The 16569-nt window shown below is 38.4% G+C and overlaps 1 protein-coding gene across 2 annotated transcripts in view; it reads right to left on the bottom strand.

The window, feature by feature from the left end:
* Positions 1-390: 390 nt before the first annotated feature.
* The window catches only part of chst15 (carbohydrate (N-acetylgalactosamine 4-sulfate 6-O) sulfotransferase 15), a 31236-nt gene continuing 15057 nt past the window's right edge, over positions 391-16569 (bottom strand). For both annotated transcript variants that reach the window (XM_052145680.1, XM_052145679.1), the window contains exons 2-8: positions 7267-8111; positions 6630-6969; positions 4544-4687; positions 3975-4131; positions 3050-3206; positions 1537-1684; positions 391-1077 (exon numbers count right to left, since the gene is read on the bottom strand). In XM_052145680.1, coding sequence (XP_052001640.1) covers positions 893-1077; positions 1537-1684; positions 3050-3206; positions 3975-4131; positions 4544-4687; positions 6630-6969; positions 7267-7695 — 1560 coding nt within the window. In that variant the 5' untranslated portion in view covers positions 7696-8111 and the 3' untranslated portion in view covers positions 391-892. The remainder of the gene's footprint in view (positions 1078-1536; positions 1685-3049; positions 3207-3974; positions 4132-4543; positions 4688-6629; positions 6970-7266; positions 8112-16569) is intronic.

A 16569-nucleotide genomic window follows, 5' to 3' on the forward strand; every position in this document is an offset into this window, starting at 1 on the left:
GTAATCTTTTTTTTTCATGTTTTCTGGACTTATATTGACATCTAGGGGTGTGGATGAAGTATTGTTGAAGTATAATGCCAAACAACAGGCCATTTACTGTGATAGTAATCAGCTGGTCATGTAATCCTAACATGGCCACATCCATGAGGGGGACCCACTCGATGTAGAATAAAAAGGCTTTGATAAGGTTACTGATATGACAGGAATCTTAATCTCATGAGAGTGCCTATGATTTTATACATATGCTTCAAAAATATTTATTTAGAAGTAGAACTTGTTTCTGAGATTGAAAAACCGAGTGCACCTTTAATGATGCCGTTTGTGCTCCTTTCATCAATCCTTTATGACACCCTTGAAAAAGTTATCAAAGTCAGTCAAGAATAAGCTTTAGAGTTTTTATTAAAAATGGGTCTCAAACATTTTATGATGGATTTTAGTTGTTTTACCATTATTATAGCCTAGATTTTGCTGTGAAAATAGCCATAGAAACTGGCATGGTGTTAAAAAGCAATCTTTTATATTGTCATATTAGAACAGTAGTTCATTTCACATGTCTCTGAGCTAAACTCTGAGAGAGTAACGCTGCAACAGCCAAAACATTGAAAACATTGTCTCATATTGTTAAGCATGTTTTGAATTTTGACCTGCTAATGCTACTTTCTTGATTGGTCATTGTGACCAGAATACTCTCACAGTATCGAAGTGCATTGATGAAAGTGCCCAGCACCAGCTAACCAAAGAAAAAAAGTGGTGTCAATATATGATTGACTTTAAAAAAAATGTCCCTTAATTTTAAAATGTATTCAAAAGGTGATACCAGCCACCCAACCTAGGCCTAACAAGCCAAAGTCTGTCACAATATGTCTGTTCAATCAATCCTAGTTCCTCAGGGCTACATCCACAGAAAGGCAGGGTCTCTGAGCACCTGGGCCAGATGCTGGTTAAAAGGCCTGTAGAAGCTGTGCAGGATCTCCTTGGTTATTGGCAACATTGGGCCGAGATTGCGATTAGCTGGTCTTCTGGTGTTGGAGGCGGGGCTCTTAGTGATGTCAGCTTCCTTCTGCAGAGTAAGAGGTCCTGTAGAGTCAATGAAGCACAAACACACAATAATACATTTGCAGGTACAGTAGGGTTGCCATCTATCTTCCACTCAAATGGGACAAGAAGTGGAATAATTTGCTGTGTGTTATTTGTTCATATGTTTTTAAGTGGATGGAAAATATACAGTACAAATTTTAGAATATGCCCAAAATGATACACATACACATTAGATACTAGGCAGATCTATATAACATTGAAATATATATATATATTTGCATTTAAATGTATTAATTTAGCAGACAGTTTTGTCCAAAGTGACTTGCAAATGTAAGTAAAAAAACTGGACAAAAAAGGGGCATCCCAGCTAATACAGGACAGTTGGTAACACTAATATTCCCATAGGGAGATTTGCATGTAATAATGACAGACTTATAAGGACTGTACAGGTTATGCAAACAGATACACGTTTAATTGAAAACATGAAAACTGACTCACCCAACTGTAGAAAGTCAAAGACTCTCCTCATGGTGTTTTTCCGGTTTGCAGCATGATCCTCCAATCGTAGGATGAGAATCTGCTCCCTATTGAAAACACTCAGCCAGTCCAGCAAGTACATGGCATACAGTCCAACCTGAAGCCTCACCTACAGAAAACAGGTGGAAACAAATTCAAAATCCACACATTCAAAGGTGCCACACTCGATCTGGGACCTTTGTCTTTGAGAACTAATCTGAGACATTTGTCATTTGACTAAAAGTTTTAAACAGATAATTATGCTGGCCTTATGACTTTTGGACTATTCCTTACACAAAGCTACAGTATAAATTTAGAACTTTGGCCTTTTTATTATTATATGACAACTTTTATTCTGAACATTATATTAAACATCTTTTGTGTTTCACAGAACTATTATTGGTGAACTATTCCTTTAAAGGTATAGTGAATTGAATTTCATGTGTTCACCAATAGAGGGACCCAACAGTTCAATAGAACAGTCAGCAGTTAGAAGCTAACAGAGGCAATCCTTCAATTATTTTCCGTTTTATATCATACTTTTTTTGCTTAATCTGATATATTCTGGTCTATATACTATCTCTTTTATATATTACAATACAAAACCCTATATTTGGTTTTGTATTACAGGTACATCTAATTTATCAGAGTGAGCAGTCATGATTCAGCATTAGACAGGGTTTTGCTGGTTCATCAGCCAGCTTACATCCCAGCCATTTATCAAGCATGCATTACTGGAACCTCAGCTAAAAGGTACCAAAACATCTATTTTTACATTTTCACATTTACATTTCTTTAAACCTGCTTTGATTTCAGTTTCCAACAGCCGTCTCCAGATCTGAATCATTCTCTGGCCACACAGCTTTAGTGAACAGCCAGAACAGCCCAGACCCTGGTGGGTTTATCTCATCTATACTAGTAGACCTGGTGGCTGAAGCAATTTCATCATATCAGACTGAACAAGGTCTGACTCACACCAGACGCCATCGGCTTCTTGGCCAAAATGAGAATTACTGAGAGATGCTTTAGTAAACATCCATCTCTCTTTCAAAGGCCCTGGTAAAATCTTAGAAAATTAAAAGGGTCATATCATGAGGAATCAAATATTCCTTGAACCTTTGAGATATCTTGATGTACAATGAAAACATTCTGCAACTTTCAATATCTAAAACTTTCCAGTCCAAAAAGAGCATTTATCAAAACTAAGCTACAAAGATGGCTCATTCTTCTTCTGAAAATTGGTGACATTTTTGCATTTCTTTGCTGAGTAAAGCACCTGCTTTAAAGCATGTATTTCCTTCCGAAGGATCCTGACATTAGAAATAAGTGGCTGAAGTTTATTATGGCATAAAAACTTTACTAATATTATAACTGGGCCTCAGAGGAAATACATTAAATAAGATTTAATTCCCCTTTTAGATTATCTCAAGCCTGCACTCACATAGCATTTCAATAAAATGCAAACGGTCAGATTTCATATTGCAGTGACACTCACAGGCATCAAGTTGTTTAGAGTAGTGTTGTAAATGCAGGAACGGATGGACCACTCAGCCAAGCAAGCCTCAAACAACTGCAGTGACTCCGATACTCGATCATGAAAATCCTCCACAGATTTGTTGGCCATTCCAAAGTACAGATAGTCTGAGTAAAGCCTGCTCTCTCACACACAGAACCATAATGCAAAAACATAATGAGAGTTCAGTCATGACAACTCTTTGAAAGGTTTAGCATGTTAATGTGGGTATGCCACATTGATAGGTCAAGGTGGACTAGATCTGATACGCTCCTGCTGCAAAGCAAGTTCGGAGACTTGCTTCTGCTAGAACATACAGACACACAGAGTTAAGCTTGGGGACATGCTGCTGCTGCTGCTGCTGCACAATTAGAAACATATAAGACATGCTGCATCTAGCATGTATGGCATGCTGCTGCACAATTGGACATAAATGCAACCCCCATGTAGCAGATCTAGACAAGTGGAGCTGGAAATGGGTTTCAGATAAAACTCTCACAGTATGCTGCAGTAAAACTAGATCACTTGCAAACTGAGAACTTTTAAATGTTAGGTAAAGAGAGAGTATGTAAGTTGATTGGATACCCGATTACACTTTAAAGGACCTATCAGCTTACACTATGTGAGACGATTGGCTTGACATCACAATTGAGCATGCTGATTGGCTAAAAGATAACAAGTTCAAAGAACCTATCAGCTTGCTCCATTCAGAATTTCATGCCTGAACACTTAAGAAGACATTCTACAGTGCAATTTCTCATTTACACAGTAATCTGTGGATATGATATTATCACTGGACAAACACTGGACATGATATTATCACTAGATAATAAGATATCTAATGATAACAAGTAATTATACTGTATTTGTCTGATTTAATGCATAAAACATTAAATTGTAGTTGTACCTCTCTACTGGGTCTCTGAGCATGACAATGAATTTGGCATCTGGTTGGACAGCATGAATAAAGTCCTGTACAAGAAAAGGAGGCTCCACTCCAGTACCATTGTTGTAGAAATAAATCCAAGCATTGTTGTCCCACATAGTAGATGCACTTGCCTCACCTGTTCATCAAAAAAAGGTAAATAAGACACTACACACAATGTTAATTTCAGTGTCTGCTTATTAGCAAAAGTTTTGAATTCTGCTTCATTCCAACCAGCTTGCAAGTAGATAATGATATCAGTGATTACATTAGAAAGGGTTGTTTGATGCTGCTTTAATTTCTCAGGCCTCAGTTGACAAAGACGGAAGACAAAGCTTGACCATGGCATCTCTACTGGGAAATAAAACCTGTGTTGCTAGCAGTTATGTATCTAACAGGAGCTTTCACAATCTTTCCTATTCCAAAAATATATACTATATATACAGAAGGGGCCATGAAAACACTTTTATTGACACTGATATTCACTGACATACCTGAAAAACGAAATAATGTTAAGTAATACAATAGAAAGGCAATATCTCCAACTTTACCAATTATGAGTTCAACTTCTTTGTGGCTTTTCGAGGAGTTGCTTATTAAATGATCCTGTATCTGATTGGCTGCCTGGTCAAAAAGGTCCAGGTAGTCTTTCAGTGGGTAAGGGTTATGAAAACCATTACTCAACCTGATGATCCCTACAAAACAAAGTAAGATTAAAATCAGACATAAATGAGCTTTAAACAGAATCAGAGGGCAGCTGTAGCTGTGAAATTTAATTGTGTGATAAATTAAATGAGATAAAACCCAATGATATGTGTAAATTAACTAGATGCACTGCACAGAAAGAAAATAGGAGTGACAGGGAAATTAATGATAATTTTACTAACTTAAAAGGTAATAAATTAATCAGCATAATGTACTCAAAAACAAGATGGTTCTTCAAAGGTTCTTTACTGACCTTAATAGTTCAATTTAGAACCATATCTTCCTGAAGAACCATTTTGTGCTGAAATGTTTCTTTGTGTTAGGCATTAGGGGTTCTTTATTGCCGCCCTTTTGGTGTTTGGACCAAACTGTTAATAAATTATTTAAAGCCATTGTGTTATTGGTTCACTCGCAGTACTGGGGTCCTGGTAGCTCAACCGACCAATTTCACAGACTGTCAACACTCTCCACAGGTAAACGTGATATACATATTTTTTAAATGTTGCTAAACATAGTAGTTTTAGCAGGAAATTGTTCAGTGACAACAAATCCCATTAGCTCAGTTGAAAGCATTTGCTTATTTTTCTTTCGCTTCACTTGCTGTTTTTGAAAGTGAAACTTTGGTGAATTTGAAGTTTACAATTTATCATAAATGTGCTGTTTGAGAGCAAGAGGTTGGCCAAATTTGAAGTCATGATTTATAACACTTTTGTTACCACTATGGCTGCAACTGTTCACGTTGGGGAGATCGCATCTTCTCATCTCATTCACGTCATAAAAATAAAAGACGAATATACTGTAAACTTTATGGCAGAACTTTCCACAAGCTGTTACTATTTTAAGCATTTACATGACACATTGCGCAAAATATTTTTCTAGTTGCAACATTATCCTCAACGCATTCAGAAATTATACATTATTTTACTCAGAGCTCCTTAACCTTTAAATTTAGAAATGTAGCACTAAATAGTCCAAAAAAAAACCTGCCTCCAGTTATTTTATGCAAATATTTTTAATAATCTTGAAGGGAATTCACTAAGATATGACTTAGAGATAATGATATCTGTTTTTCTCTCTCTGCAGGGAATGAGATTGATGGACCAACTTTAGTGCTTATAATAACCTATAAATAATAATCACAGAAGGAATGAAACTACACCTGTTATCTGACAACAGACAATTTTGCCACTGCTTGATAAAGGCAGCACAGCACATGGGTATGTTTTTGCAAACTGTTGAGAAAGTCCATATTAAGTGCTTTAAAGGAGACCTATTATGCCCCTTTTTACAAGATGTACTATACGTCTCAGATGTCCCCGGAATGTGTCTGTGAAGATTCAGCTCACAATACCACACGGATCATGTATATACCATGTTGTAAATGCCTCTTTTTGGGTGGAATCAAAAACATGCTGATTTCGCGTGTGTCTCTTTAAATGCAAATGAGCTGCCATATATGTATGAACATATATGTACTGTGGTCTCTGTGAATACAGTCAGAGACAATGGTAACTGACAGTAAGCATTTCAGGGTTAAAAATTTAAAATAACGACATAGCTCTGGTCACTGTGAATACAATCAGAGACAATGGTAACTTTAGTAGCATTAGCCATGGAATCAGCTAACAAGCACATTCGGAATGGCGATTTCCAAAAATAAATTCCATTCACAAAATAAAAGTGCGATACTTACATCTTCAGGATATAAATCTGGAACACAAACAGTTGGTACTGATCCATGCTTGAGAATCAAATTTTTCTACAGTTCCACTGCAACCACACCTCCTACAGGTAGTCTCAGGTTTGTTACTGCGGTGCGCTCCCTGATCCACATGACAGCTTTCACATTACCAATTTTCAAACTAAACTGCCAGTGTGAAAGCACCCTAAGATTTCTCAATCACAGTGGAATCTGAAATCCGATGAACTCACCAAACCTCTTTCTGGTCCACCAGTGTGGTTCTTTCATAGTAGTGAAATGGACCTCAGGATGTAGCCGTAAACGATCATAGAGATCCGTGGTGCCACACTTTGGCTGGCCAATGATGTAAAAAAAGGGTAAGCAACGCAGGCGGTATCGTCTACCGGCATGCTGGTGAAGGTGAGCTGGAAAAGCTCTGCGCAGGTGGTCATATATTGCTTGGAAACGCTTTGAATAAAGAGCATACAGATTTTTCCCATATGGATCTGCTGAGATATTCTCAAAGAACTCTTCATACCAGCAAGGATTCTTGAGAGAGGGATGAAATTTCAGAGGAATTGCAGATAATATCTAGGGAGGAGAAAAAGCAGAACAAAAGGTTTTTCCTTGGAAAAACTGATACTTGTAAGAGTGTAGCATATTATGAAGGTATACATTTAAATACATTATATACTGTATATAAAAGAATGTGTAATGAATAAAATCACAATTTGCTGTAAGTTCACACTTTTTGAATCTCTAAATAAGTTACCCAGACATTTCATTGCCAAGGGCATTATCATAAATATGAATACAAGCCATTTCATTGTGCCCCACTAAAATTGTTTTTAATGAATTTATTTAACAATATAATTCAAATGCACATACCTGTGGCTCTTTCTCTCTCAGTTCTCCAAGGTCAGGCACTCTTCTACGGCTAAAATCCACTTTGTCCACAATGCTCCTTACAACCTCTCTCACAACAGTATAATCTGTATTGGAGGAAATATCCAGGGCCATATGTGCTGGATGAGACAATACAGTGATTTGATATGGTGATGGAGTTAGAAAGAGCCCTTTTTGGTCCCTCGTCAAGATGTAGGAAGCCATGATGAGAACAGTGACTATTAGCCCAAAAACAAAGCTTACAATTTTGACTTTCCGTCCAGACACAAGTGTCCAGGGGCCCCATGCTTGGTGTTGCACTCGCTTGTTGTCTACGATGGTCAGTACCTTTGTCCACTTGTTGTCAAGGTTGATAAATGCAGGCTCCAGTTTCTCATAAGGAGCACTGAGAAGCCCATACTTCTGGTCCATTTTTCGCTTAATCGTATCTGCTTCGCGAATACAGTGAGTCCCATTGATGCAAGTTATTGTAGGGAGAATTTTGCCCCATCACACTGCTTGCCTGAAGTACTGCATAATCCACAAGATCCTTGTTTTGCTAGTGAAATCTCCATCTTTCATTCAGCAGATGCTGTGTGGCTTCAGGCCATTTTTTGTGATAGGATGCTTGTGGGCAGAGAGACAGACAGTAGAATGAGCAAGCTCTGGGTTTCCAGCACACGTGACAAGGGCCAAGATGTGTGGGAGATGATCAGAGCACTCCTTTAATTTAGCAGCCACAGATTAGACAGAGGCAGCAAGGTTAACACACAAGCACAAACACAATGCAGATGTTGTCAAGGTCACAAACGCCCCTTCAACAGCTCAGATCTCAGGATGGACTATTCCTGTAAGAAAGAATATAGCATTACTGCAAACAAAGCCATTGTACACAAAGAGATATCATTGATTTGAGTCTTGTCTAGGACTCCCAAGTTGAAATGATTTTATCTGACTCCAATTTAAGTTGAACCTCTAATTTAGATTTAAATTCAAATAAATTTCTTAAATTACATTTAATTTAATCTTTTTAAGTTATTGATTTCTCTGAATCATCCTAACTTTCATTATCCTTTCATTCAGGTCCTGATAGTCACTCAGAGTCATATGCCGGACAATTAATTACATAGATCTCACGGACACAAAATCGCCAGTTCCGTTCATAGTCAGCGGCTGCAGGGTTTACTAATATCATCTGGTTTGGCTGCCTACTGCCTGCTCATAAACAGATTATAGTTTTATTTAGTCACGTTTCATACAACTTGCTAAGACGGTGATAAGCAGTGACTGGTAGTCTTACGTGGGTTTCTCCTATTCATAAGCTTCAGTAATGATCATTATACTGCAATAAGTTTGCGGTAACAAAAGGCATCCCTCAAATCTACTGTAAGATACAAAATCAATCAAAGCCAATTTCACACATGATCAGAATAAACAAACATTCCTAAAAATACAAGTCAAAAAACATTCCTGGCAATAGAAAATTACACGCAGAGATAAGCGTGGGATATCTGACTACAGACTCCCCAAGTTCCTAGCCAACTTTCCTTAAATAGCCAGACAGAAATTATGTACCAAATAGTATTATCCTTTGAACACACACACACACACACACACACACACACGTTGTGTTTCCATGTTTTATGGGGACTTTCCATAGACATAATGGTTTTTATACTGTACAAACTTTATATTCTATCCCCTAAACCTAACCCTACCCCTAAACCTAACCCTCACAGAAAACATTCTGCATTTTTACATTTTCAAAAAACATAATTTAGTATGATTTATAAGCTGTTTTCCTCATGGGGACCGACGTAATGTCCCCACAAGGTAAAACATTTCGGGTTTTACTATCCTTATGGGGACATTTGGTACCCACAAAGTGATAAATACACGCTCACACACACACACACACACACACACACACACATGTTGTGTTTCCATGTTTTATGGGGACTTTCCATAGACATAATGGCTTTTATACTGTACAAACTTTATATTCTATCCCCTAAACCTAACCCTACCCCTAAACCTAACCCTCACAGAAAACTTTCTGCATTTTTACATTTTCAAAAAACATAATTTAGTATGATTTATAAGCTGTTTTCCTCATGGGGACCGACAAAATGTCCCCACAAGGTCAAACATTTCGGGTTTTACTATCCTTATGGGGACATTTGGTCCCCATAAAGTGATAAATACACGCTCACACACACACACACACACACACACACACACACACACACACACACACTTTCTCTCACTCTCTTTCCTTGTTTCTGTTTCTTTTCTCAGCCTTTCTTTATAACTGAGTATTTCATTCTTGGCAACAAAACAAACACACAATGAAGACACAAAACAGTACCCTCTGACATCTGTTGGACCATTCAGAGACAACAACATTATCATAAGAAACCTGAACTGTTTAAACTGCAATAAAAATCTCAACTAGTAGAGCATGGCACTAGCAAGAACATGATCATAGCATGTTACTTTCACATGTACCCTGACAAGTTTCTGGCAAGTGCCATCTCCTATCAGAATTTTTTTTTTTTCAATTAAAATGCCTGTAGTGCTACTGATAGAATGTTCAGCAAACAGCCTCAGAGATATGGGTTCTGGTCCCATGGAAACCAATAAGTAATGCCATTCACATATGATTAACGGCATTCGGTGGTTGCATTTTCCATCTAAGATTAAATTTTTACTCCACTGATGGTTAGGTTTATGGTTTGGGTTATGGCATATGGTTATGAAATATGCAGTCCTGTTAACAGTATTACTTAATTTACAACTAAAAACAACTCACTTTTGGTTTAAATTTTGGAAAGCACAGACTGATTTCACCTGAAGAACTTTTGACTTCTTGTCACTGAATTCAAAGTGAGATCACTTTCATGCAAATGCAAGATCTGGTTCGATCCCAGAAAATACAAGTAGCAATAAATTATGAATGCATGGTAAATGATTCATAATCATGCTTTTAAAATAGCTTTATTTTGAACAAATAGACAGACTGAAGTTATTTTAGGTGAATGTCTCAAGATTATAATGAAATAAATGATATAATGCTGTAACTACAGTGTTTGAATAACCTTTTCAGGTGGTTCTTTATAATATCTAGTGGATTTAAAACATTTGGTTTTGGGTTGTCTTTGGGAAGACTGATGGTCTCATTATTAATAAATATATGTGAGTGAATATTTAGGACTCTTAGCATGGTTAAGTTATTTAAACCCTTCACTTTTTCACACAGACAGGTGTGGAAGCAAAACTGTGGCACAATAATTAACAACAAAGCATTCCTCTGCAATGTAGAACTAACATACTGCTGAATATGCATGGTTGGCAAATTGTAGACTAGGATTTATTTGTTTTTTGTAATTAAAAAAAAAAAAACTAAAAATCAATTCGCTCACCTTGTTTTGGTTTCTTGTTTTTACTTTGACAGATGAATGGATCTACAGAGTCGTATGGTAGAGGGTTTGCCTTTTTATCATTTCATCAGACCGTTCAGGGCTGTTATTTACCACCATATTGTGATTAAATTTACCTTGGGGAGATCATTAACAGAAATGTGACTCTAGCAAAACCCACACAGACCTCAGTAATCCATGCTGGACTAATATATAGATGTGGGGCTCTTAAATTATAGATTATTCCTATTTGTGCATGAAAATTAGTGGTTTGAATAAGGCAGAGGGAGAGAAAGATTTAGACAGAGAAATAGAGAGAGATTAATGAAAAACAGTGAAAAAAGAGGGAAGGTAGTCAAAGGAGGACACGTGCGTTCCCATGGAGATGAAGGCAGGTGTCATTGATCTGTGTTACCATGGAAAACAGACTTCTTTTATGTGTATGCCAACCTTAAATGACATCCTAATGACAGATTGTATTTGCGAGTAACGTAGATTGGCGATAATTTTGGTCTCATTATTTGTGTTAACAACATAGAGCTTGAGGTAAACCGTAGCAACATTGACCACCATCCTTGTCCACGTGGCTATCTATTTTAAGAATAAGCGTTACATTTTTTATGACTTTGGCATGGAGTTGGGCTGACGTGAACAGTCACATTAAATGCATTCCAGAAAAACAAACCCAGCTCTAAGTATGGGGAGGTGAGCCATCTGTGAGCATGTCTTCATTATGAATCTAACTGAAGCAGAGGAAGAGACCGGTACAGCATTAGAAAAACACTGCAGTTCACAACTCAATGAATCATTACTAAGAAGCCCCATCATTACACGTCAATCAAAACGACAGGTGAGGAGCACTACAAATTGAATGTCTGTTGATGCTTTTGGTCATGTTTATGCAATGCTGACATAATTAAACCCCCAACCACAAAACACAAATCTCCTTAAATGTAAAATGTTACATTTCTCTGAATCTAGTGTCACCATATGTGTGTTTAGTGTGTTGCTAAGTGGTTGCTAGAGTTTTCTGTATGGTTGCTAGGTTATTGATTACTGTCCCAAGTCAAACAAGTCCACCACACCCACTTCTCTACGCTATTCTCTTCCCTTTCAAAGTCATTCAGAAGACCTAGATTGATATGTGAATCGGGCCACTGCCATAATGTTAATTGGCTTATATCTTCTAAACGATTAAACAAATCAAAATAGTTTTGATAGTTTTTTGTCATGAGGTTCTCAAGATTATACATGCAAAACATTGTGTGAATTGGACCAACGGTACCATCGGACCAAAGTAGATTTTTCTGAAAACTCAAAATAGCTGATGGAATACTTACAAGGTAACTAGAGTACTTTGTATTTAAATTATTTGCCACTGACAGATCGCATGATGTAATACATGATTTGCGGTATCATTAATGTCCGTAGCTCAAACAGTTCAGGGCGAGTTACGAACCAGAATGTATTACTTAGGGTTAGGGGTATACATGTGCAATAGTATTAGTGATTTCCATTAGCAAGCACACTAATATAGATTGTTTTGAAACAGGTTTTTCAAATGCTTCTGTCATCTGCCATTGGCTGGATAAACTTATTGTCCTGCCCCTAATTCATGCCTTGGATAAACTAATGTTGCTATGTCGGATTAGTCAGAATGGTCAAACATGTTTTAAACACAGCCACAGTATTTACCCTTTTAGGGGGAATCAACCAACTAATGTCTTACTTATTGTTGTCAATCAATGTTAAGAAAATCATACAAATCACATCACATTTACAGTGCCTTGAAAAGTAAAAAGCTTAGATGTTTGGGATATTGGTACTATAGCACTATACTTTGCTATCTATTGGACAATGTAAAGGCCAACATATTATTACTAAGTACCGTACTATCATGGTAATACTTGAAGGACTTTTTGGTGTCAGGTAGCATACTCTTATGGTCCTCTTTGTTTTTTATTATGATAGAACTGCAGGACAGTTTTACAGCACAGTAACCAATCCACTACCTTAAATCACTGAACCTGACACACTCCCAAAATAAACATAATTCTCTAGCACATACACCTCTTTGAAACCCCCTTGCCCATCTGAAATACAGTCATATAAAACAAGGTGGCAAAGCAGGCAAGACTGCTGTCTCTGAGCACAGAGGCTGCCCTTTGTGAGCCATGAACTGATGGAATAGAAATGGACAGAAGGGAATGCTATGTATCCGGGGTGAAAGTCATAGTTGAAGTTGTAGCCCATGTAGAAACAATACACCACTAAGAAAAGAACAGTGTGTGTTCTTGGTTTTATGTGTGTTCATGTAACAGTAGCCAGCTGGTAGGTAGCTGTGTAATGTGTAAGCCTCACTCCCCCGGCCTCAAGAGGCACACTGATACTACGGACTGTAGCCTTTAGCCTCCTCATTAGCTCACCCGCACCCATGCCGGAGACCACTGTTCGAATCCTGCTCGGAGCAGGTCGAGCAGGACCGGTTACAGTGGTGCTGTGACCGGGATGGGAGTGAGGTTTAGGGGGTGACTGTTACGGTAGACAGCCGGTAGGTAGCGGTGCATTGTGTAAACCTCACTCCCATTTTTTTACAATATTTTTTAATTGCTCCATGTTTACAATGCTAATGCGCGACATCTCTCTGATTTCCTGTTGTTGGGTCGAAAATGTATGTGCTGATAAAAAATTACTATGACTGAAATGTAAAACAAAACAAATACTTGGTTGATCTCAAAAGATTATTATGAGTGAAGGCTCTGTTTACAAGGATGTGACGTTAGGCAGAGACAACCTAGATATAGCCTCTAGAGTGACAGTCAATTAATACAGCCTCACATTCACTGTTCTATTCATGACACAATATAGGCAACATAAGAAAAGCTCTCCGCAGGCACAGGATGGGAAAAATTACAAAGACGTACATATTAAGTCCCTATGTATGCTAAAGCAATTAACAGAGAATAAATATATCACTAAATAGTTGATCTTTTATAGCTGAGGAGACTTAACGAGTTCTCAGTCTCATCAATAGTGTTAGGTGTTATCCGATTACAAAGTAAAAAATTACGAAGTAAAAAGTAAATTTTTAAAGTTACTGTTAAGTTAATTCATTTTAAGTACATTAATTGGGTATTCATTTCAAAAATAACATTATGTATGTACAATACATTTAAAGAATGATTTTATAAGTACATCTGTACGTCTGTTGCCCCAAATGGACAAAGCGATCGTGGCAAACCTGTGACCGCTGAGCGCTACCACATGGCAGACTTGCCTGGAACTCCCTTCTCGAGCCTGTAGGGTGACATCGTCCCTGACGACAAAAACACTACAGCACTGCTGGGCAGGCCGCTTCCGCCCTTCATGCCATGGCCCTCTCGCAGGTCCATCAGGCCGAAGCTCTGAGTTACACGAGGGTAGTTCTGATCAGTGTGTTACAAGAACTATGCTCGACAACCGATCTCGCCCTCCAAGCAACGAAGGTCACAGCGCAAGCCATCGGGCAGATGATGGCCGCATTCATGGTCCAGGAGCGCCACCTATGGCTGAAATTGGTCGAAATGAGGGAGGCAGATGAGTCACGGTTCCTCAATGCCCCCATCTCTCATGCCGGCCTCTTCGGCGACACCGCCGAGGACTTCGCCCAGCAGTTCTCGCCGGTGAAGCAACAAACCGAAGCCATACAGCACATCTTGCCCTGGTGCGGCTCAAGAGTGCCAAGAGGAACCCAGGAGCTGATGTACAGACCACACCCTCCCCCGGTGGAGGGCCAGGAGGACAATCTTTTGTTCCATTCTTTTCTGTTCACTGCACCCCCCATGGGTTGCGGTACCCACATTGTCAAGAAAAGAGCAGTCTCCTCTCTCCTCAGGTTAGATCGTCTGTGTTCCGGTCGCCGCCCCCGCGGTCACCGAACACCTTGCTATTACAGCCCCGGCATCACGCACATTTTGTCATGCATCCGGCATCAAGATTGGTTCGCGGCTGTAGACCTGAAGGACGCGTACTTTCACATCTTGATTTTACCTCGACACAGACCCTTCCTACGGTTCCCGTTCGACGGTCGGAGTATCAGTACAAGGTCCTCCCCTTCGGCTTGTTCCTCTCCCCCAGCGTCTTCACAAAGGTTGCGGAGGCTGATGATAGTTCATGAGTATTTAACAATGAGTTAATAATGATGTGTTCCACCAAGTAGTCATGATATGATGATGCATTAACAAGTTATCATTTGGTGATAGTTCAGGAGTAGATAACAATGAGTTAATAATGATGTGCCCCACCAAGTAAGGTCATGATATGATGATGCTTTAACAAGTCATAAGTTGATGATGAGTAGTTAGCAACGAGTTAATAATGATGTGCCCCAACAAGTAAAGTCATGACATGATGATGCATTAACAATTCATCAGTTGATGATAGTTCATGAGTAGTTAACAATGAGTTAATAATGATGTGCCCAACCAAATAAAGGCATGTCAAGATGAAGCATGAACAAGTCATGGGTTCATTGTTAGTTAATAATGAGGTGCCCCTCTAAATCATGACATTATGCTGCATTAACAAATCATTTAATACACATGCACCAGTGAAATAAAGACCAAGATTTTTTAAAGATTTGCTTATTTGAAAATACAAATCCACCAGAATATATGAAAAACACAAAATTTTAAGTGAAAAACTCTTCCTTCCACCAAGAAACATTGAATGAAATCTCTTTTAAAACATATACAGACTCAAAAGAAAAACCAATATGTTTAGACATATTAGACACTTTTAAATGATTTATAAGTTGTGTTTTATCTCTCTCTATCTCTCCTGATGTCAAATCGGAAATGCTAAAAATGCTCATGTTATCACTTAATACGTTCAAATGACAAAATTAATTCAAATACTCCACATAACGTTGTCAAAATGGAGATTATGAACACTCTGACTTCAATTCTTAATTCAGTCCAACAAAACAACCAATCATTTTAGATTAAATGTGTTAGCATTACCATAGGATATAATGGAAAGCAATATAGATCAGTGAAAGCAACCAGCCAACACCAAGAGAGCACCGCTTATAAGTGCCCTACCAGAAACAAACTCTCCACATACTGTAGTTCTGGGCAGAAATGTAGCGACTATCTGCACTTCAAATGGATGAAGTTCAAATGATTGAATGTTTGTATACAAAAATGTCCACAGAAAAATGTAAAAAAAAATTACTACTACTAACAAAGATGTTGCAGATGATGAAGATTGCGTTGTTTTTGTTGATGATGATGATGATGATGATCCAATCATTATCATCATTCTTAATTTCTATTTTGAGTTCTGATGAAACTCAAAGAAACCATGAAAAATATTAAGAAATATATATAACAAAAACGTCTCGGGTTACTTGATAAAAGCGGAACGAGATGCTGCGCTAGAAGCGCTTTGGGAACACCTTCATGTGTATGACCAGCTGTGAATATTGAACATTGACCGGAATTTATAGCCTCTGCCGGTGTAATCATTGGATGCACCTGAGGCTGGGCCATAAATAGATGCGTCACCGGAGCATCGTCAGGTATTTTGTCTGAAAAATCCCAGTGCGGCAGGGAAGTGCAGCATCTCGTTTCGCTTTTATCAGGGAACAAGGGTTACATTTAAGTAACCCGAGACGTTCCCTTTACAAAAAGCTACACTTCTGATGCTGCGCTGGAAGCGCTTTGGGAACGAGAATACCCACGCCACCACACTGTGGCTGTCCAGACAACCTACAGTTGTTTAGTGTGCTCACAAGAGCGTGAGAGGCCTCAGACATGATGCAGTTGCCCTGAGACCTAGTAATCGCTGATACCGATGAACAGTGCAACCTTGGCCTAGCCTGACTTTGCTCAGGGTGTTCTAAATG

Source organism: Xyrauchen texanus, chromosome 16 (genome assembly GCF_025860055.1).
Source record: "Xyrauchen texanus isolate HMW12.3.18 chromosome 16, RBS_HiC_50CHRs, whole genome shotgun sequence".
NCBI classification, from domain to species: domain Eukaryota; kingdom Metazoa; phylum Chordata; class Actinopteri; order Cypriniformes; family Catostomidae; genus Xyrauchen; species Xyrauchen texanus.